Here is a 22281-nt window from a genome sequence, read left to right as displayed (position 1 = left end):
GCTATGATTATACCACTGCACTCCAACCTGGGCTGCAGAGCAAGACTGCGTCGTTTAAAAAAAAAAAAAAATTGTTATAGACAGCCGTATTTACAAACATGTAAAAATATGGTAAATTAAGTGAAAAGCAGGTGACAACAGCGTAGAGTAATTAAGTACTGGTATTAATAAGAAAGAGTTGCTGGTGATTCCTTTTTCTTGTTAAACAATCCTAGTTTGGTATTCTGTTTATAGAATTTTATGTCACTTTTATGTTGTGTGTACTTTGCCTAATACCACTTTTGCTTCTTTGAATAGATCCACCAAAAGACAATGGAGGGGCAGCCATCAATAAATATGTAGTAGAGATGGCAGAAGGTTCTAATGGTAAAAATTAAATTTTTAAATTAAAAATTATTCCAGCCAGTCTGGTTCTACTTTTCATGTCTGTACATTTTACATTATATCTTTTCTTTCCTCTTTTCATATGCTACGATAAAAAGATGTTTACTTCACTTTTGGGCTGTCCTTGATTTTTTTTTTTTTCCTTTGTTTGTAGCAGTTAGGATTTTACCTGTTATGACCCACTTTAAATTATTTCCATAAATATAGCTAATCAAATGTAAAACTGCTGTACCACCTATATTATTACATTTACATGATTTTTTTCTCATTTGTTTACATTGCTCATTCCCTGTGTACCTAGACTAAGTCATTAGATACTATAAAGTCTTCTGAAGGTTGGTTTTTATTGTTAGAGTTATACCCAGATGTATCAGAGAGATACTATTTCTAAAATGTGACTCACATTTTACTAGTTTTTGTAATAAATTTATGACTAATGAATTTTATTCTTGAATCCCACATTTAATAGACTTTATTTCTATGAAATGACCTATTTACTGCAAAAAAATAAGGATGTCTTTTAATTAAAACTAAAACTTCCTATGGTATTAGGTCTTTCTACTCTTTCTGTATTATAATGTTATTACTGGACCAGTAAACACATTTAAAATGCTTAATTAAAAGCAAATTATCAATCTAGGCCAAAGTCTGTAAAGAGTTACAGAGATATTTCACTTCCATAAATCCACGCAGATTTGTCTAGAAAGCTGCCCAAATAAAGAAAATTAGATCATTTCCAGGAAACCAAAACAAGCTTAAATTGTTTCTGACAAATCACATAAACACTTATTTAGTGAAGCTAGGATACCTGACATGTCTGTGATACCAAAACGTTAAACATTACCTTGTAGATGATTGAACACAATTTCTAACCTTACAGGAAACAGATGGGATATGATATACAGTGGCACTACCAGGGAACATCTCTGTGATCGACTGAATCCGGGCTGTTTCTATCGTCTACGAGTTTACTGCATCAGTGATGGAGGACAGAGTGCGGTAATGCTTATATGTACATTCTCTTTTTTTTTTTTTTTTTTTAACTTGACCAAATGGGATGAGATCACCAGATGCCACTTCAAATATTGAAATGTACCCACAAATGTAGAAAAGTAATTTCTGTAACCTGGATGGTTAATTTTATAGTGACCAGAATATTCTAATATGATACTTAGCTCTTAGTAAGTGTTCAGTGAATATCTGTTGTCTGATTGGTATTTAGTTTTGGAAAAATAAATATATGAAAACTTTGAAGACTATATTATAAAGATTAATTTTAGGATGATGCTTAATAACCATACTAAGCAGAAATAGAAATGAAATAATTATAGATTGATTTACTATTCCATAAACTGTATGTCAGGATAAACTATGAAATACCATTTACTGTTTAAACCTAGTTTCTGATTTACTTAATTCAGAAAAGAGACCCAATAACCAAAATGGACTTAAAATATGCCATTTTTATATATGACATTTATAATGTTCTAGAGAGGTATGTTTTTTAATAGGAGTGACTTTTTTTTAAATAAGTTTAACCAAGATTGGTTTCTTGGAGCATTCATAATATTAGTTTTCAAAATGGAAATTAATGCCATGAAAGTATTCTTTTTTTTAAAAAATGAAATATAAGCAATTTGTTGAAAATGTGAGTATGGTGAAACTGAGTGTGAGTCTTGCTCAACTGGCTTGTGATCCAGTTGCTTCATTTTATCCAGTAAAAAAATCTGCCTAGATCTAAGAAAAGCAGCCATACACAAACACACACACACACAGAATCGTATTATTCTAATACAGCATTCCAGTGTATGATAACTTTCTGAATAAAATGATGGCCACATATTTTGTTGGTGTTTAAAAAGAATGTTAAGTGTAAACCTTAATACCATGCAGATAGGGAATATGGCACTGAGTTTGTGTCAGTGTTTTTAAGAGAATGTCTTTAAAATAAAACTAAAAGACTCGTTTTTTAAAATAATAGCACAGAAACTAAAAGCAATACCATATACCTAGAAAGATGCCAAATACCTGGAAAAGCTTATGTAGTTTTAGAATTATTTTTAGGTGGAAAAGAAGAAGAAAAGATCATTTTTAAGTAAATAAATTAGTCAGGCATGGTGATATGTGCCTAGCTATAGTCCCAGCCACTTGGGAAGCTGAGGCAAGAGGATCACTTGAGCCCAGGAGTTTGAGGCTATAGTGCACTTGATCGCACCTGTGAATAGCCACTGCACTTCAGCTTGGGCAACATAGTGAGACCTCATCTCTAAAAATAAATAAATAAATCAGTGTTTAAGTTAAAAATATAGTAAAATAGCCAAAAATACTCTAAACCTCCTGAAAATAAGGCAAACAACATTCAAAGAATGTTAAAACATCACTCCTTAGAAGAGATTTGTTGATCCCTTTGGACAGGATCAAAAGTATTGCCCATTAAGTTGTATTGGAAGTTGATTTTTTGTTTTTTAATTACGGAAAGAAAAGGAAGAGTCTGTTGGGGTTCCTTTTGCAGTAACTTGCTTTATATATAGTAGTTGCATAGTACATTATTTGTCTATGAAAATTTTGAGTTTTAATGATTTGATTGGGTTTTGATTTTATTCAGAACTTTTTTCCTTTTCAGTTGATAATCAAGTACAGTTTCAAATTAGTGGTGCAATGTTTGTGTTTTGTATTATTTTTCTTTACTAAAAGCAATCTGATTATTTGGTTTCGGGGCATTTTTGTTTTGCTTTTGCTTTTGTTTCGGCAGGTCTCTGAATCTTTGCTTGTGCAGACTCCAGCTGTGCCTCCTGGCCCATGCCTCCCTCCCAGATTACAGGGTAGACCCAAAGCAAAAGAAATACAGTTACGATGGGGTAATTTCCATTTTGGTAATGAATTATAATTAAATTAGAACTAAAAGTATTCATCTTATTAAATTGCATAAATCTTTCTACCTTTAGTACCCCCTCTGGTTGATGGTGGATCACCCATTTCCTGTTATGGTATGGAAATGTCTCCTGTCGAAAAAGATGAACCCAGAGACGTTTACCAAGGTACTGAAGTAGAATGTACAGTGAACAACCTTCTTCCTGGAAAGACGTACAGCTTCAGACTGCGTGCAGCTAACAAAATGGGGGTAAGAAGACCATGCAGATTGAATTATTATCACAATAGGTTTTCATTTTAAAATGTCGTCACACCCATTATGTAACTGTTTGGCTTTCAACATGTGACTCCAAATTTTATAATTTTTAATAAACCTACATTTATAAATAAGAGAGAAGCCAGTATATCCCATAACTTAACTGTTATGGAATCTCAGTATTTGCTAACTTCACTTAGAATTTGTGATACTTTGGACTTCATCTGGGCTAAAGTTTATCCTTTAGGCAGTGCTAATAGGGTCTACTTAGCCATTTTAAGAGTAGAAGCAAGATCATAAGTACTTGAGTTTTTTGAGGTTGAGTGTATGCTGTATTTACTTTCAGTTGGCAACTAATTATGATTCATTTTTTTCCCAAGGAGAAAAACTTATATTTCAAGCATTTCTGGTTTTGTATGGGTTTTTAAATAATATTATCTATGCTTCCATACAGCTCCATAAAATGGACAAAATAGATGATATCTGCGTTTTACAACTGAGGAAACTAGGGCTCAGAAAAGCTAAATATTAATATCTTGCCCTCAGTCACACAAACTAATAAGTGGTAGAGATAAGCCACAAGCCCAGGTGTTCCAGACTCCAGAGCGAAAGTTCTTTCCACTCAGCTATGACACCTCTCACCTCTCTGCATTAAAGCAGGTTCCCTAAGGACAGAGCAATAATTCCTTACCTCAACTGAGTAACATTGTTTCTTTGAACTCTTCTATAATTAAAATTTCACAAAATTAAACTGACATGTTTGTTCTCCACATTATTTCAGATGTCAGTGAACTGTACCATATTTCAAATCCTATTGTCCAACTGAGTTCTGTATTTATATCTGTAAACTTATTTTTAAATTCCTGATATGTCAGATTTATATACTTTGTTGGCAGTTCTCACACAAGTCATTCCTTTCTATGTGAAGTCATCTGGGATAGACTTTTTTTTTTTTTTTTTTTTGGGAGACAGGGTCTCTCTCTGCCCAGGCTGGAGTGCAGTGATGCAATCATAGCTGACTGCAACCTCCAACTCCTAGGCTTAAGTGATGGGATAGCATCTTTAGTTACTAATACCTTCATTTATATTTTCAGGTTTGTGATAATTTGTCAAAATCGCCTTAACTAAATATTTGCTTTCTATATTTCCAGATAATATACATTTTAGACCCTTCTAAAGCTATTCTATAATAGATTTTAAGATATAATTTATGCCTGCTAGAGATAATTACTATAAATACACCATTTGCAGTTTTATTTTAAATGGGAAGCCATCAAGCATACTAGAATTGTGAAGCTTTTCCTTATTTTTTTGTTGTTGCCATGAATTAACTTGGCCCCACAACAAAAGGGGGGGAAATGCCATGACATTTGTCATGTAAAACCTTTTTTTGCCCCTATGGAACTTGAGGAACAGAATCAATACTTCAGTTATTATAAATAGTTGAGCTATATCTCAAATTTCTATCACCTAGTTGCAAGTGTTTAAAATCTTCTTCTTTTTATTCACATTTCTATTATATTTCATGGACTCACAGTAACTATATCCAAGTAGAAGCAATGGAAGGAAAAAAAAAACAAAACTGTAGCTATAGGAAAGTGCTAGACGATCTACTTTAATTTCACACGAATACCCCCTAAAAATCCTGGATAGCAAATTTACAAAGCAGAGCAAAATGCTGATATAATGTGCCTACTTTGTGAAAAGTAATCTTGAGATAATGTTATAAATAACTGTTTCATGTAAAAAAAAAAAAAATCAATGAACTATGGCAGAGTTTCTAGTTTTAGTTCAAAAAGTTCTTAATTTAAAACAATAGAATAGTTTTAAAAACTTGATCACTTAGTTAAAAATTAAAATTCCAAATAAAAGTGTATCATTTAATAGTTTAGACTTACAGACTGACAGTGGCAGCAAATGATTTACAATAATAAATATATACAAAAAAGGTATCTACAAATACATGAACAATTAACCTGGTAAAACATATCAACCACACAGATAATTCTATTTAGTTCATAGAAAGGGCAACTAGATATAAAACTTGATACATTAAAATCCTTACCCTTTGGTAAGCCCACTGTTATTTATTAAAATAAAAGTTGTTTTTATGGGTGATTAATACATGTCTTCTTTTCTAAATTAACAATAATTTAAATAACTTCAACTAATTTTAATATTAAATTTTTGTTAACAACTGAATGTTCCCATACAGTTTTCTTAGAAGTCGACATAGCTCTTAAAGATGAGCATTTGACAAAACCGCCTGATATAGTGCAATAACGAGTAGGTTTGTTTCTGATAATTGTAGTGTTAAGCCACTGTTAGGTGAAAATACCAATGTATTGGAGTTTTTGTTTTGTTCACTAGCTTAAGCAAATTGACCACTAGACATTTCTGAAATTCTTCTATATCTCAGGGGAAAGAGTTTGACAACATTGAATGAAATGTTTTATAGTCCAGGTAATATATGCTAAAAGTAATTATGTGAGAGTAGGCTTTTTAGCATAAAACAGAAAAATCCAATTATGGTATAAAACAAACATAAATTTATAGAATAGCATATTGGTAAAATTTGATATGGAATGTAATGCCTAAGTATTAAGAAAGAATTATAAAATATAAAAAATGATAATTTATGCCTTTAATTGATATCCATTTCTTCACTCCTCACATTTCTTCTGACTTATTCCACCTACCTAATTCCCTGATTTCCTGCCCTTCTTACAAAAACCAGTTCATGAAGGAATAAGGGGCAGAAGAAACTATAGTAAATAAAACTTTAAAATTTCTCACACCTTCATTTCCATGATTATTAAATATTTTTACTTTCTATGAATGCTTATAGAATTATATTTTGACCAGATTAATCTTGAAGTACAGAGAAAATATACTTAATTATTAATGAATCTGTAAATATGAAGTTGTATGCAATCAGGGGGCATTTAAGGGTGAGAAATGAAAACACTGGTTATATTTCTTTTTCTAGTTTGGACCATTTTCAGAAAAATACGATGTTACTACAGCCCCTGGGCCACCAGATCCGTGCAAGCCCCCTCAAGTGACATGCAGATCTGCAACTTGTGCACAAGTGAATTGGGAGGTATTGTAATTTCCATTGACTTATATTTACTTCCTTAAGTGATTAGAATTGTTTACATAAAAGAATAAAGATACTGTTCATTTTTGCTTCCTAAATTATACAAAGAGTAAGTCCTAGTTAAATTCACGCGGTAAAAAGTGAATTCTTTTTTATCTTTGAAGCATTTGAGTAAAGTATATTTGCATTACAAGTATTTAGACTCATGTTCATGATGTGCTTTGTATTTTTATCAAAGGCTTTGTCTCAGTACTGAGATTTCAGCCACTGGTAAGCTTAATGTTCAGAACAAACATTCATGGGAATTAATATAATACTGTTTCTCTTATATTTATTATCTCCAGTGTACTTACTATGTATAATAATAATCAGTAATGATAATTACATTTTCAGTTTCCTTTGAAATTTAACAAAGAAAATGTCCTTGTGTGGTTTAACATTTTATATTACTTAATAGAATTATTTTGAAGTACATTTACCTTAAAATACAAAAAGTTATTCTTAGTCATATTTCTACCTCTAATTCAAAAGTTATATTTTTTGACCAATCTTAAATTCAGATAGTCTTAATGAATAAAAATGTAAGATTGAACCATTTTGATTGTGCTTAAATGTTTTAAAGACATTCAAAAGCAATCCTGTTTTTAATGTGCTCAGGTAAAGAACATTTTTGCCCAAAAGCCACTTGCTCAATGTCAAGACTAAGACCTTTATCCTTTTCTTAATTTAAAGGTTCCTTTGAGTAATGGAACAGACGTCACTGAGTATCGATTAGAGTGGGGAGGAGTTGAAGGAAGTATGCAGATATGCTACTGTGGGCCTGGTCTCAGTTATGAATTAAAAGGACTTTCACCAGCAACTACCTATTATTGCAGAGTCCAGGTAAAGGTGATCAGTGCCTTGTCACTTAAAATATCTAGAGTTTTATGTTTCGTTAGCATTTTCATGGTCATGTCTTTGTTAACTTGGAGGCTCTGTTAATTTATAGGCTCTGAGTGTTGTGGGTGCAGGCCCTTTCAGTGAAGTGGTAGCCTGTGTGACTCCACCATCAGTTCCTGCTATTGTGACTTGTCTTCAAGAAATAAGTGATGATGATATAGAAAATCCCTATTATTCACCTTCTACATGCCTTGCGATAAGCTGGGAAAAGCCTTGTGACCATGGCTCAGAAATCCTTGCCTACAGCATAGACTTTGGAGATAAACAGCCCTTGTCAGTGGGAAAGGTCACAAGCTATATTATAGACAATTTGCAACCAGATACAACATACAGGTATACTCTACTCTAAAAACTATGTTAATTTTTGCCTAGACCAGAGAGACACTTCAGTAAAATAGTAATCAACTAAACCTAAACCTTTTTTTTTTTGATGTGGCACTTAGAGTACGAATTCAAGCCTTGAATAGCCTTGGAGCTGGTCCTTTCAGCCATATGATAAAATTAAAAACTAAGCCTCTCCCTCCTGATCCACCTCGTCTGGAATGTGTTGCCTTTAGCCACCAGAACCTTAAGCTGAAATGGGGAGAAGGAACCCCAAAGACATTGTCAGCAGATTCTATTCAGTATCACCTTCAGATGGAAGATAAAAATGGAAGGTAGGTTTTTTTAAATTTTTTAATTGCTTCTTTATGTAGTTTCCTAGGTCTTAAGTATTATATATAAATTTTCTATAAACTATAGAAGTAAATAAGTTTTCAAAAACAGAGTTAAGGTTGTCATAAGAAATGACTTTTAAGAGCACTGTTTTTTAAACATCAGAAGACAATGTCAATCTGTTTATAGTTTGTGAAGTGCCAAGAGAAAAACTTAAATGGACTATACTTTGGTTCTCTTCTGTAACCCATCTCTTTATGATAGTAAAGGAGACCTACTCATGCCTAAAAATTAACTCTTAAATGTTTATCCCAGCTGGACAAAATTTTACAGCAAATAATTGTGACTGGGTTTAAGGCCTCTGAGATCCTTGAGGGCAGGGATTGTCTCAGTCTCCTCCACACCCCTGACACAGGACCTGCGCTCTCAGTGAATACAATTCAGTCCCTCACTTTCAGATCTCATTAGATTCTGATTAACTATGTAGTCCCTTTACTAATGTCCCTGTCATTCAAGTTCTTTTCTATGCCTCTTTCTTTAACATTTTCATACACGTGTACATTTCCTATATACCATGCCATATACTGCTCCACTAAATCATGCATTTGAATTATAGTGTTACTCAAAATATTTATTACATTAATTATTTAAATGCCAACCAGTGCTGTTTATTGACATTATGTCCCATATAAACAATACCTTCCATAACTGTTTTGTTTTTTTTTTTGTTTTTTTGGTTTTTTTTGAGACAGAGTCTCACTCTGTTGCCCGGACTAGATTGCCGTGGCATCAGCCTAGGTCACAGCAACCTCAAACTCCTGGGCCTAAGCAATCCTTCTGCCTCAGCATCCTGAGTAGCGGGGACTACAGGCATGTGCCACCATGCCCGGCTAATTTTTTTTTATATATATATATTTTTAGCTGTCCAGATCATTTCTTTCTATTTTTAGTAGAGACGGGGTCTCACTCTAGCTCAGGCTGGCCTTGAACTTCTGACCTCGAGCAATCCTCTCACCTTGGCCTCCCAGAGTGCTAGGATTACAGGCGTGAGCCACTGCTCCTGGCCCCTTCCATAGCTCTTAATCTTCGCATATTATGAGAATTTTGAATTTTAATTTTCTCCTTTTCCCTCAATTTATTAGAAACAATTTGCATATCTGATGGATTCAGAATACGAATAACAGTTTTTCCCAAGGTTTACTTTGTTTTTTGTGTTAGGTTTATATCTTAGCCCAGTATTCAGCAGTGGCATATTCATGATGCTTGTACATAAGTGCTCTATCAGAAGTACTTACACATTTAAAATGACATACAGAATAATTTTGCATTCTGTATCACCAGTAAGAACATTACACAGAACAAACAGTATTGATCATTTCCTGAAATCTGTGTGTCTGTGAATGTTAGCCTTTGTTCTTGGCAGAATTTTATGTACTCTTTGTAGCCTCATCTCTAGAAGGAGGTTCTTTGCCTTGCCATGGATTTTTGGTGTAGCCGTTTATCTTTAATATATGTTACTATTACTGGGTGACTTCTTTAAATCTTTTATTCCCTTTCTAGCATTTACATTTGGGGTAGTGCAAGAAAGCATACTGGAAAAAACAGGTCTAATTAGTGTTTGGTTGAAAGATAATAGAATAAAAATTCTATTAGATATAAATTCTATTATAGTCTATTATAGAACTTCAAACTTAATACTAGCATCTAGAGAATTATTGTAGGGTATGAGGAAGGCTTGTGGTCTTTGGCTGTGAAAATAAAGAAATTAAAACCTTTTATGATATTGCATATTTAATAAATTGAATCAAATTAATATCTTTGGTTACATTCCTTCCCTTTGATTTTTCACAACTATTTACACTTGCTGTGGGGTGTCAAAATGCTCTGTTAGCTGTTCCCTGACCGTAGATTTTTGTCATTGTTCCAGCTTTTTTCAACAGTGGTGTTAACACTGGTTTTTTCTTATCATTAAAAATATATATATTTCAGAGATTAAAAAGGTAAGACTTATCCAATTACTGCTTCTTGGAAATACTGTTACTTCAGGTCATTGAAACGGTCAATCAAAAATATTGGGAAGCATTCAACTTATGGATAACATATTAAGAGAAATGTATATGATGTTAAACTTCATTGACCAGTTCAGGTGAATAATTTATTAGAAATTATATATTCTCTCATAGTGTAAATCTCTAGGAAACATCACAAGTCAGCTAAAATTATGCCTGGGAATTAAGAATTCTCTTTTCCAGTTAAGACAAAATTAAAATGGAAACTTAATCTCTTAGCTCAGTCCATGCTATAGTTGGAAAATTATATGAATGTGACTTTTGTTAGGAATAATTCATAATGAAGATTGTGACATTCTGAATATCTTTAAAAATGTATACATTAAGCCAGGCGCAGTGGCTCACGCCTGTATTTCTAGCACTCTGGGAGGCTGAGGTGGGAGGATCACTTGAGCGCAGGAGTTTCAGAACAGCCTGAGGCAAGAGCGAGACCCTGTGTCTACAGAAAAATAGAGGCCTGGTGGCACCCGTCTATAGTCCCAGCTACTCTGGAGGCTGAGGCAGGAAGATAACACTTGAGCCCAGGATTTGGAGGTTGCAGTGACCTACGATGATACCACTCCACTCTAGCCAGGACAACAGAGTGAGACCCTGTCTCAAAAAAAAAAAAAAAAAAAAAGTATACATTAAAAGACAGCATTCAGGCCAGGCGCGGTGGCTCACGCCTGTAATCCTAGCACTCTGGGAGGCCGAGGTAGGCGGATCGTTTGAGCTCAGGAGTTCGAGACCAGCCTGAGCAACAGCGAGACCCCATCTCTACTAAAAATAGAAAGAAATTATATGGACAGCTAAAAATATATATAGAAAAAATTAGCCGGGCATGGTGGCACATGCCTGTAATCCCAGCTACTCGGGAGGCTGAGACAGGAGGATCCCTTGAGCTCAGGAGTTTGAGGTTGCTGTGAGCTAGGCTGACGCCATGGCACTCACTCTAGCCTGGGCAACAAAGTGAGACTCTGTCTCAAAAAAAAAAAAAAAGACAGCATTCAGAAACAAAGTAGTACCAGAAGCCTGAGAAGAAACAATTACGAGGGTTAGACACAAAATTTAGCAACAGTCTTTCAGGAAATCATGTCAATTTGGGAAATTTATCAAATCTGTGATTTTTCATCATCTGATGAAAAACATATTTATTTGAAGTAACAAATAGTTCTTGCATTAAATTTTGGGGGTGACTTATTACTCCCAAATAATGTCCCCAACTGCATTTTTTTAGTAGTTTCTTAAAACATTTCTCATAACATAGTCGAAGGTTTATTTACTAAAGAGTTATTTCCATTTTAGGTTTGTGACCTTATACAGAGGACCATGTCATACATACAAAGTACAAAGACTTAACGAGTCAACATCCTATAAATTCTGTATTCAAGCTTGTAATGAAGCCGGGGAGGGTCCCCTCTCCCAAGAATATATTTTCACTACTCCAAAATCTGTCCCAGCTGCCTTGAAAGGTAAGTTACATATCTTGAAATTATTTTTTTATAATAAAATATTTTTAAATGTATTTTCATAAATTTTTTGTTTACTGTTATTAAATTTTAGCATCCAATGTATGTCCAGCAGTTATATCATAAAAAATCATATAGGCAAGCCCACCTATTGAGAGTTTCACTCAGTAATAAAGGCTATATTTTATCTAGCATATTGATACTCAGACAAGTAATGGTTTTGTCACTTATCTTTTTAAAAATCTAACATAAGAATACTAAACAGAATAGGTAGGCTGATTTTCTAATAAATTAATTTGCTGTTTCTGCTATTTTTACTTAAAAAAAAATCACAAACTCTAATTATTTAAATATTTTGAGTTGTCACTATCTCATTCAAATTTCAAGGGGAGAGCCTAGTTGTTAAGTGAAACAAATTCTTAGTTACCTTGGATTTTTCAATCAAATTTACATACACGTACACGTATGTACACAGATTTGTGTATTTTTTTAATTATTTAATAACTTTAGAGGGATTCTTATTTAAAATGACCCTAGCAAGTATTATATATTTAGCCACAAAGACTGAAGTTCATTACACTCTGAGGACTAATCACAAAGACTTCTAGAACCGTATCCTGGATCGTATACTTGAATGTATCATTTGTTAAGCAGATCCATAGTTAGCCGAACTCTTCTTGAATGGTCTTTCTCATAATATTGATGAGTTTCACTGAGTTATTTTTCTGTTTCCTCATCCAGTTTAGTGTCTTTTGGCTTTAAGAAGAGTGCTGATTTTAACCTCTTTGTATGCAATTTCAAAAATTCACTGATATTTATATTAAGTTTATAACTGGATTTTAAAGGTTTATTGATTTTGATTTCTGTGTGATGTTTCTGTGTAATGTGCCAAACTAAAAATTAAGTGAGCAGATTTTATTTATGTTTGTTCCCTACAGCCCCCAAAATAGAGAAAGTAAGTGATCACATTTGTGAAATTACATGGGAGTGTTTACAGCCAATGAAAGGTGATCCAGTTATTTACAGTCTTCAAGTTATGGTGGGAAAAGATTCAGAATTCAAACAGGTATGTCCAAAGATATAATTTTGTGGTACCCTTGTTTATATATTTTACCTTTTTTAAATATGTATATATTTTCAATGCCATATGGTCAACATCTTTACCTTTCTAATTCAAAAACATTTGTTCAATATGTACTATGTTCCAGAAATCTCAGGCTTCAAAATCTTGTGGGTGTAAACTACACTTGAACTGGACTTACTCATTTATTTGACAAGTTTTCATTGAACTCTGGTAGGCACGCAGGACACAGCACTGAACAAAAAGTCCTTGCCTCCAGGGAGCTTACATTCTAGTGGAAAAAGAGACACTAAAAGCAAATAAACACATCAATATATTGTCAGATAGTTATAAATGTAATAGAGAAAAAATAAAACTGGGTAAAAGGAATAGGGAATACTAGCGGAGAAAGGCAACAAGTGTTATTTCAGTTAAGGCAGTCAGGTTGCATGTGAACAGAGACCTAAAGGAAGTGAATATGGGGAAAAGAGTGTTCCGAGAGACCTGAGGCAGGAGCATGCTTGTTAAATTTAATTAACATTAAGGAGGCCAGTGTGGCTGGGATGGAGGGAACAAGGGGAAGAGTTGATGGGGTCAGGTAGTTGATGGTGTAGGTGGTTTAACACCCTGGAGAATCATGTAGGGCAGTACAGGCCATACTGTGGCTTTTGCTCCATGTGGAATGAGAACCCAGTGGGGGATTTTGACCAGAGTAGTCATGTGATCAGACACAAGGTCATTTTGGCTACAATGTTGAAACTAGAGTGGGACAAGAGCAGAACCAGAAAGACCAATAAGGTAGCTTTTTCAATAATAATTATAGTCATAATTATAATACAGTGCTGTAAATATGGCAGTAGATACAGTTATCATGAAAATCTAGAAGTGTCACTTTCTTGGCTGAGAGATTTCAGAGATAGCTTCCTGGTAGAGGATGAATAACAGTCAAGTCAGAAGGACTGGGGAGTTAGTTGTTGGTTGGATATAACTTTTGTAAAGAATAAGCTTTTATATGACTCCAAAGCCTAATGTCTGTGCATTTCATCTGATTTTTCCCTTTTCATTATAACCTTGATTTTGAGAGCTTTTAAGCTGGGTTGTTCTCATCACATCTTATTTTAAATTTTCCTTTCCTACTAGAAAATCAGTCATTTATCTATTTTATTCCAGTATTGAGATGAATATTTTATAATATAATTTTTTCTTCCACATTTTAAGTATAGAAATGTAGTATCTTAACTGAAATTACAAAAGGTCCTGAGAGTCAGATTAAATTTGGTATGTGATTGTTTTTCTTTATTAAGCCATCTGCAAATGGACATGATAATTAGATTTGAAATGTAATTTACAGATAAGCAGGTTTCCTTCTCAGGAGGAAGCAAAATTAATATTAAAGAAAATGTAATTATATTACATATTTAAAGGAAATAGGGACCCCACATTTGAGTAGTATATGAATTTTAATAAGCTTATGTCACTACATGAAACAGCAATCCTAACTCTAACTTAAAAGCTAAATTAGCCCTGCCGTCACTTACATTTACTTAGATTGTAAGCATGCTGTAAAACTTAAAATACTGGTACCTTAGAACTTCATCCTACATATGCTCATCTAAATCTCTTAAAAATTCTACAACTTACTAGCAAGTTATATTCAAAAAGTTTGAAGGCCATTTAAGAATTCAATTTCATTCATGGAATTTGATATTTATTTGTAATTTATTGGCTATTCAGTAAACATGTATTTAATACTTTGTACAAAGAATAATTATGAGGGGGCTACATTATTAATAAGGCGCTATTCTAATTTCAAGAAAGTTGTTTAGAATCTAGTAAGCAAGCAGAAATTTTACAATCATGATGTTTTGTTTAGCCAAACAGAAGGTCATAATAAAGATAAAACCTACTTTATAAAACATGAATAATTCCAGCAGGACTTTGGGACATTTTCCAAAAAGAAGGAGTGTCATTTAAGTAAGTTTTTTTGGGAGCTGGGGAGCTTAAACCATGAACTCTCAAGTGTGACTTGAGTCAGGCTCAAGAATAGAGTATGGACAAGGCACAGTGGCTCAACACCTGTAATCCTAGCACTCTGGAAGGCCAAGGCGGGAGGATCACTTGAGCTCAGGAGTTCAAGACCAGCCTGAGCAAGAGCAAGACCCCTTCTCTACCAAAAGTAGAAAAAATCAGCCAGGCATGATGGCAGGCACCTGTAGTCCCAGCTACTCAGGAGACTGAGGCAGGAGGAGCGCTTGAGCTCAGGAGTTTGAGGTTGCTGTGAGCTATGATGACGCCACTGCACTCCACCCAGGGCAACAGAATGAGGACCTGTCTCAAAAAAAAAAAAAAAAAAAAAAAAAGAATGGAGTATGCAGTGGAAGAAGGAAGAAGCCCAGTCTTGGTGATGTTTATTCTATAACATTAGGAACTATTGATGTTTTTAAGAGGGGAATATTATGTAAAAACTGGTGGTTGAGTTTCTAGCTTATAAAAACCTATTTAATCTATAATATTGCTGGGATTGGGGACCTTGAAGCAAATTAGCCTGGCAGCAGCAAGTACCTATGACCCTGGGCCAAGCTTAGCAACAAATTGATTTCTTTACATTCTTCCCTGGCTTCATCCATATTTCATCAGTGGCTTTGCCCAGACCCTTAGTGTCTTCTTGCTGCCCTGTCCCTCATTCAGCAGCACCTCACCTAGAATTGCCTCCGTGCTTTACAGTTATTCCTCCCTTGTGACTCTCACCTTCCTCTCACACCCACATTCTAACTCCTACATACACCGTATAGCTGACTTACTAGGCATTAGGAGGAAGACTATTTGCTTGGGAAAATTCATACCAAAAGTCAAGTGTCTGCTGGCTTTTTAATTCTCTCAGGAGTGTATATGTTTTTTAAAAGCAAGTGCTTTTTAACCAAAAATAGCATTTCACGTGGTATCATAATGTGAAGTGAAAATATTGGGGGACAGCAGAGTCGCTCTCAAAGCAGATCAACCCCTCCTGGGAGTCTGTACTTAAGGCAGTTCTTGTGTCGGAATTTATTATGTCACAAGTACCAGGAAAACCAATTCCAACTGGCTTGTAAACAATTAAGTGTAAATTCTCTTAGAGAGAAACATGAAGGTAGGCAGACTTCAGGACTGGCTGATCCAGTAGCTCAGTGGAGTCATCAGGGACACGGTCTCTCTCACAATCTTCGATAGCTGCCCTTAGTAGTGGAGAATTTACTCACTCCCATTGAGGGAAAAGCAAGCACTTGGATTTCAAAGACATCACTGAAATCAGTGATTGTGCCAGGGCTCAAGCCCACCAGGGCCCACCTTTGGAGCTGAGAGATTCTCCTGGTACATGGGCTGCATAAGGAAGCGTTTAACACCCCATCCAAAATCAGAGTACTATTGGCAATGGCAGGTATATTAGTTAGGGTTCTCCACAGAAATAGAACCAGTAAGATATATAGATGTAATGTATAGAAAGATTTCTTATGACCAATTGGCTTATTCAGTTATGGAGGCTAAGAAGTCCCATGGTCTGCTGTCTGCAAGCTTGAGGCCAAGGAGAGCCAGTGGTGTAGTTCCAGTGCAAACACAAAGGGGAGGCCTGAGGACCGGGAGTGCCAGTGATGTAAGTCCCAGTCTGAGCCCAAAGGCCCGAGAACCAGGAGCTCCAGTGTCCAGGGGCAGGAGAAGAGCTGGGATATACCAGCTCAAACAGAGGACTTGCCCCTTCCTCTGCCTTTTTCTGTCTTGTCAGGCCCTCAGCAGACTGGACAGTGCCCACCTATACTGGTGAGGTTGATCTTTACTCAGTCTACTGATTCAAATGCCAGTCTTTTTTGGAAACACCCTCACAGACACACCCAGAAGTAATTTTTACCAGTTATCCCTTAGCCCAGTCAAGTTGACACATAATGAACACAGTGACTGCCACACTAGAAAAAAAATTTTTCCTTGGGGCCACAGTGTTTTATTACGAAAATAGAATTAAATCTTCGAAAACCAAATGATCCTTTCTAATTTAATGAAAATTTTGTTTTTTTTTATTTTCTGTGCATGGGTTATATGCAAATTGAAAAATACTTCTTGCAGCTCTCAAGGTAAAGAGACATGTGAGTTACATATGCTTTGCGAGTCCCTGGGTTCAAAACTAATGTGAGTTAAATGCAACTCACGTGGCAGTTAATGTGTTAACCATCACAGCAGGGAGTGGGTACTGGGACAGTGGCCCATTGGATTCTATACAACTTCTTCTTTTCTTAAACTTCTGAACTCATATTCTAAAGAGCAGTGTTCATGGAGTGGCCTGCAGACCTAATGACCAATTCCAGTATATATCTTCTTAATCACTAGCACATTCCCTTAAAAATCCATGTAATTCCATTCTTTTATTTCCCTTGTAAGGCATGGCAGAGGAGTCAGGGTTTAAGATCCTATTCTGTGATTCTAAGTAATCTCCACTCTCTGAAGTTAATGAAGCAATTTGCCGCAGACACCTATAGAAAGCTCTCCTTATTTACCACCTTTCATTCAACAGATATGTTTGAAACTATGGAAATTTGTCATACAAAAATTAGACACTGTCCTTGCTTTCATGGACTGATTTCATTAAAAAATTGACTTCTTACATTTGAGGAAAGCAAGGAAATGCCTGAGGGCTGATTGTGCTTGTTTTCTAGCTGCCTTGGGGCACATCTGCACTCCTTAACTTGTCTAGAAGTTCTCTGAGGGTGGATCTCACATCCTCACATTTCAAATGTCTCCTGCCCTTATGCCGCAGACGGAGTACTTTAATGAATAGGTATTGTTTAAATGTCATTTAAGAGGTAAAATAAATGGCATTAACTTTCACGTCAAAAATAGTTCTAAAACCAGCCAATTTTAACACATTTCCATCCAGCCTTCACACATAATTCTTCCTTCTGATATTTTATTAACAGATTTACAAAGGTCCCGACTCTTCATTCCGGTATTCCAGCCTTCAGCTGAACTGTGAATATCGCTTCCGTGTGTGTGCCATTCGCCAGTGCCAAGACCCTGTGGGGCACCAGGACCTCGTAGGGCCCTACAGCACCACAGTGCTTTTCATCTCTCAGAGGACTGAACCACCAGCCAGCGCCCACAGAGACACTGTGGAAAGCACGAGGACCCGGCGGGCACTTAGTGATGAGCAGTGTGCCGCCGTCATCCTTGCGCTGTTCGCTTTCTTTTCCATTTTGATTGCCTTTATCATTCAGTACTTCGTGATCAAGTGAAAATATAACTTTATTTTTTAATGCTGTATTACATTTTATTTTGTCATGTACTAAAATTATTTCTGTATTGCTTTTATAAAAACAGTGGCATTTAGCACCGGCATTGAGACTATAGCACATCATTTTTGCCATTTTCAGTGCTTATATCATTAGGTAGAGGCTGGCACTTTATTAGAAGGCAAGCCACAGAAGTATCAAATTTTGATTTTTCGTTTGGTTAGGGCTTTTTTTCTCTCCCCCCCCCCTTTTTTTTCCTTTTTCTTTTGGACATGCCTTCTTGTAGAACAGACTTTCTAAGAGGCAACAATTTATAATTGATATTTTGACCAGTCAGCATGAGTGTAACAGGAAAAACCTGATCTGTTTTAAAGATTATTAGCAAGTGAAAAATTCAGAATGACTAGAATTTACACTAACATCCTATATAAAAATGTTAAAGTCTGATGCTGTGAAAGCAATCTAGTGCTATATTTCTACCTCCTCATTTGTCTTAATTATTTGGTAAGCGGGATTATGATGAGTAACTGGAGGGGCTTAACAAACAAAAACTGGATGAAAGAATATGCATGGAAAAAGCTTCTTGTTTGATAAATGTGGAGTTCTTCATTACAAGGATATATTCATGACTTCACAGATGAGTCACTTAAAGAAAGCACAGGCAGTTTACTTGGCCTACAAATACTTTAACATTTACTCCAGAAGTTCCTCTTTAAGTCTTGAGAATATGGAAAAGAACAGAGGGCTTTTAGATAGTTACTTTTTAAAAAGTAATCATAAAAATCAACTGAATTTCAAGCCTATTTGGCCTGTTTTGTGAGTCTTTGAACTATATGTATGTGTACAAGGGCATACACGTACATATATGGCATATATATAAACTATACATACCAAGTGTAGAATTATATATCTCACACATACGCTCACCCCATCTATGTGATATAGGCTAATTCTGAAGAACTCCCACAAGTTTTTGCTGCTTCTCCCATAACTACTGCCATCACCATCCGAGTTCATAATCAAACCTAACCTTTTTGTTTGGGGCACCAAATCTGAAGACAAAATTAATTTGCACCAGTAAACTTCAAGCTGCTTTCTTTCTTGAAAAACTAATGTTTAATGTATAATGTCTGTTTGGATACTGTTCCAAATTGTTGATTGCATGTGGTTAATGTTGCATTAGAGCACTTTGCAGTTGCATAATCATTAATGTTTTGTGAGCTTGCATTTGTGAGTTATTGGATGATCAGACTGAATTTTGTCAACTATCACAATGTACATCTTGCTTAGATGTCGATGACTGCCAGTAATAATAGTTTGTAATGAAACTATCTAAAATTCTTGTTTTATCACATCTGTTATCTGTAAAACACCTGTAACTAGCTTTTTTAATTTATTATTTGAATTTTAGGATAGTGAATCACTAATTTTTAGTTGCTGAGGTTAGCGTTTTAGTGATTACTAAGCACTTCTGTCAATCTTTGAAAAAAGGAACGTATGTTTTGTGCTTTGAAGATCTCTGAAGAATTTCCCTTATAATAGAATGGGCATGTATTGTAGTTGTTTTATGTCAAATGATCTGTGCTATAGAAAAAACATTAACCTTTGTTCAAAAAAGAAATGGATAAACTTGGCCTTTCTGAGTGGTAAGAATGACCTGTCACTATAGTATACTGTATGTTTACATTTTATTTAAATCTGATCTCTTATGTATAGGGTAATGACCCTCCCCCAAAACAACAGTGATTGCGTTTGTTTTCTAGAAACTTCTTTAAAGTGCCACATTTGGCAGTACAAATGAGTTTGAGTGTAATAGCCCAGAGATTTCTATATAGTCAAATGTCTAAAATGGTAAAATGTGCCACTGTGTCAAGTTACAGTGGCTTATGTTTTTCATAGTAATTAAAATGAACCTCCTATTTTTGATAGTAAATGTCATTTAATAGTGTACTTGCCATTTGAGCCTCACTGCAAAATTAGTGCAGAGGAGAAAACAATTTTTAATGTAATCTTGATTTTACCTCATATACTGTACATTCCAAAAACTCTAAACTTTTTAAAGATTATAGATACACTACCAAACATATCACCTTGAAATTGTATAAGGTTGAACTTCATACAAATGAAAGAATATCTCATAGAATACATAAACTATGTAGCAAAAGTATCTTTAAAATCCATGGAAAATAAAAGTTGTATCATTTTTTTGAGATTGTTTATTGTATTCATATACATTCATTATTTGCTGCTTATTTGAGAAAATGAAATGTTAAGGTCTCCCTCTTGCAAGGGCTTAAGACAGTTTTCCAAATAGCATTCAAATCTTCAACATGAGAGGACCCATTTTCATTATATAATATAAAGTCCAGTAAACTAAAGAACGAAATTAGAAGTTTTATCCTAGTGACTTGATTTTGTGCAATTCATTAACTATCTCACTTCCTTATGTAGAGAATAAGATGAGTCTTGGGTCAATTTCCCAATGGGAAGACAATCCCTGACCTCTCCTCCCCTTTCATGCATTCCTCCTATTTCCTAGTACCTTTTTCCCACCTCCAGGGGCCCAGAACCTTCCTGTTATTGGTGCTACTGGGTCTGCCTTCCACCAGAAAATCCAACATTCTTTCTCACTCATCCCACATTAAAATTTCCATTTCACAAACCTCCTCCTGGGGATTCGTTACTTTTAAAATCCATGGGGATCTCTAATTGCCACAACTGCAGGTGCTATAATAAAAGTTTAAAATTTTAGTCTGGGGAAGGAGATAACATTTTGGATACAGGAGCGTCACTTCACTCCACAGAAGCAACTGAGTATGAGTCCAGCCTTGAGAAGGGTGATAATACTGATTGACGGTATTGCAGGTCATCTCTTTTTTTCTGTGAATTGGAAATAGGAATTTTATGCACCACATTTGAGCATTCCATGGGTTAGTTTCCAACACAAACACCATGTTTCTCACCATTATGAACAGATTCTCTTTCTGCAAGAGGATCCCATGTGTATGGTGGCTCAAGGAGACAGACTTCAAAAGAAAATGGTTCCCCCAAACTTAAGCAGTGATTCTGTAACCTAACCCCCTACCACCAAAAAAGATGATGTTGCCTCACATCTTTAGAGTTTTTTAAATATTATGTTTTCATATATATTTTTTAAGATAATGTGTATGTCCTTGAGAGTATCCCTTTTGTTTACTCATCATTTTCCCCCTAATGCTCTTAAGGGGGAGAAAAGACTCCGGGGGAAAAAAAAAGTTGACAAAAGAACCAATCGTCAGTGTTCAGAGTGGTACCTTCAAATGTTTAGATGCTGTAATGGCTAACTTTTGTCTCATGAAAAGGGTGACTTTTTGTCATTTCTACCTACCATGAGAAATTTGCCAAGAGAAAGGGCTTTGAAACTGCGTGGGTTAGGAAGCCATGTGACCCATTCAAATCATGATGGCTAGTATCAACTGACCACCCAATGTGCCCTGGGCATCGTGTTCAGTGTTTTATCTTGGATACCTCATATAATACTCTTAATTGCTCTATTAAATATAAACTAAAGCGCAGAGAAGTCAAGCTCTCTGCTGAAGTTCTCACAGCTAAGACATGATGAAGCCAGGATTTGAATCCAGGTGGTTGGTCTGGTGCCCTCACACTGAAGCACTCTCCTCTGTTGTCTCCCCAGAGTTCTAAGAAGGAAATCAGTATTAATTGACTTTAATAGTACATTTATGATAGCATTTATTTATTATCACCTGTTTGCCAGGCATTGTGCTAAGCACTTCCTCATATCCAAAACAAGCCACAACCCTCTAAGGATCAAACAGAAAGAAAGCAGACTAGGAGAATGTGCTATCAGACTAAATGAGAAACCTGAGAAACAGCCACAGTGTGGACGAGCCTTGAAAACATGCTAAGTGAGAGAAGCCAGACACAATAGTGTATGATTCCATGTATTTAATATATGAAATGCCCAAAATAGGTAAAGCCACAGAGACAAAAAGGAGATGAGTGGTTGCCACGGGCTGAGGGAGGAGGAAACGGAGTAATAGTGAGTGGGTGTTGGGGTGATGGAAATGTTCTGGAACTAGGTAGAGGTGGTAGTTGGACGACACGTGAGTGCACTGAACACCCATGAATTGTTCGCTTTAGAATGGTTGATTTTATGTGAATTTCACATCAATTGTTTTAAAAAGGGAATACAAGGCAGACCTAAACACTGATACACAGATAAGACCAGAGAATCCTGGGCATCATCGA

At 35.4% G+C, this 22281-nt stretch overlaps 1 protein-coding gene across 3 annotated transcripts in view; it reads left to right on the top strand.

Annotated features, from left to right (window-relative positions):
• Window positions 1-20436, top strand: part of FNDC3A (fibronectin type III domain containing 3A) — a 135568-nt gene extending 115132 nt beyond the window's left edge. For all 3 annotated transcript variants that reach the window (XM_069467714.1, XM_069467715.1, XM_069467716.1), the window contains 11 exons: window positions 298-366; window positions 1265-1383; window positions 3137-3242; window positions 3330-3505; window positions 6501-6614; window positions 7344-7493; window positions 7600-7883; window positions 7994-8206; window positions 11558-11724; window positions 12660-12787; window positions 17722-20436. In XM_069467714.1, the coding sequence (XP_069323815.1) occupies window positions 298-366; window positions 1265-1383; window positions 3137-3242; window positions 3330-3505; window positions 6501-6614; window positions 7344-7493; window positions 7600-7883; window positions 7994-8206; window positions 11558-11724; window positions 12660-12787; window positions 17722-18036 (1841 nt within the window). In that variant the 3' untranslated portion in view covers window positions 18037-20436. The remainder of the gene's footprint in view (window positions 1-297; window positions 367-1264; window positions 1384-3136; window positions 3243-3329; window positions 3506-6500; window positions 6615-7343; window positions 7494-7599; window positions 7884-7993; window positions 8207-11557; window positions 11725-12659; window positions 12788-17721) is intronic.
• Window positions 20437-22281: the final 1845 nt, after the last annotated feature.

The sequence above is a fragment of the Eulemur rufifrons genome, chromosome 4, assembly GCF_041146395.1.
Source record: "Eulemur rufifrons isolate Redbay chromosome 4, OSU_ERuf_1, whole genome shotgun sequence".
NCBI lineage: Eukaryota > Metazoa > Chordata > Mammalia > Primates > Lemuridae > Eulemur > Eulemur rufifrons.
Note: the sequence above shows the minus strand (reverse complement) of the source record. Positions and strands in the feature narration are given on the sequence as shown.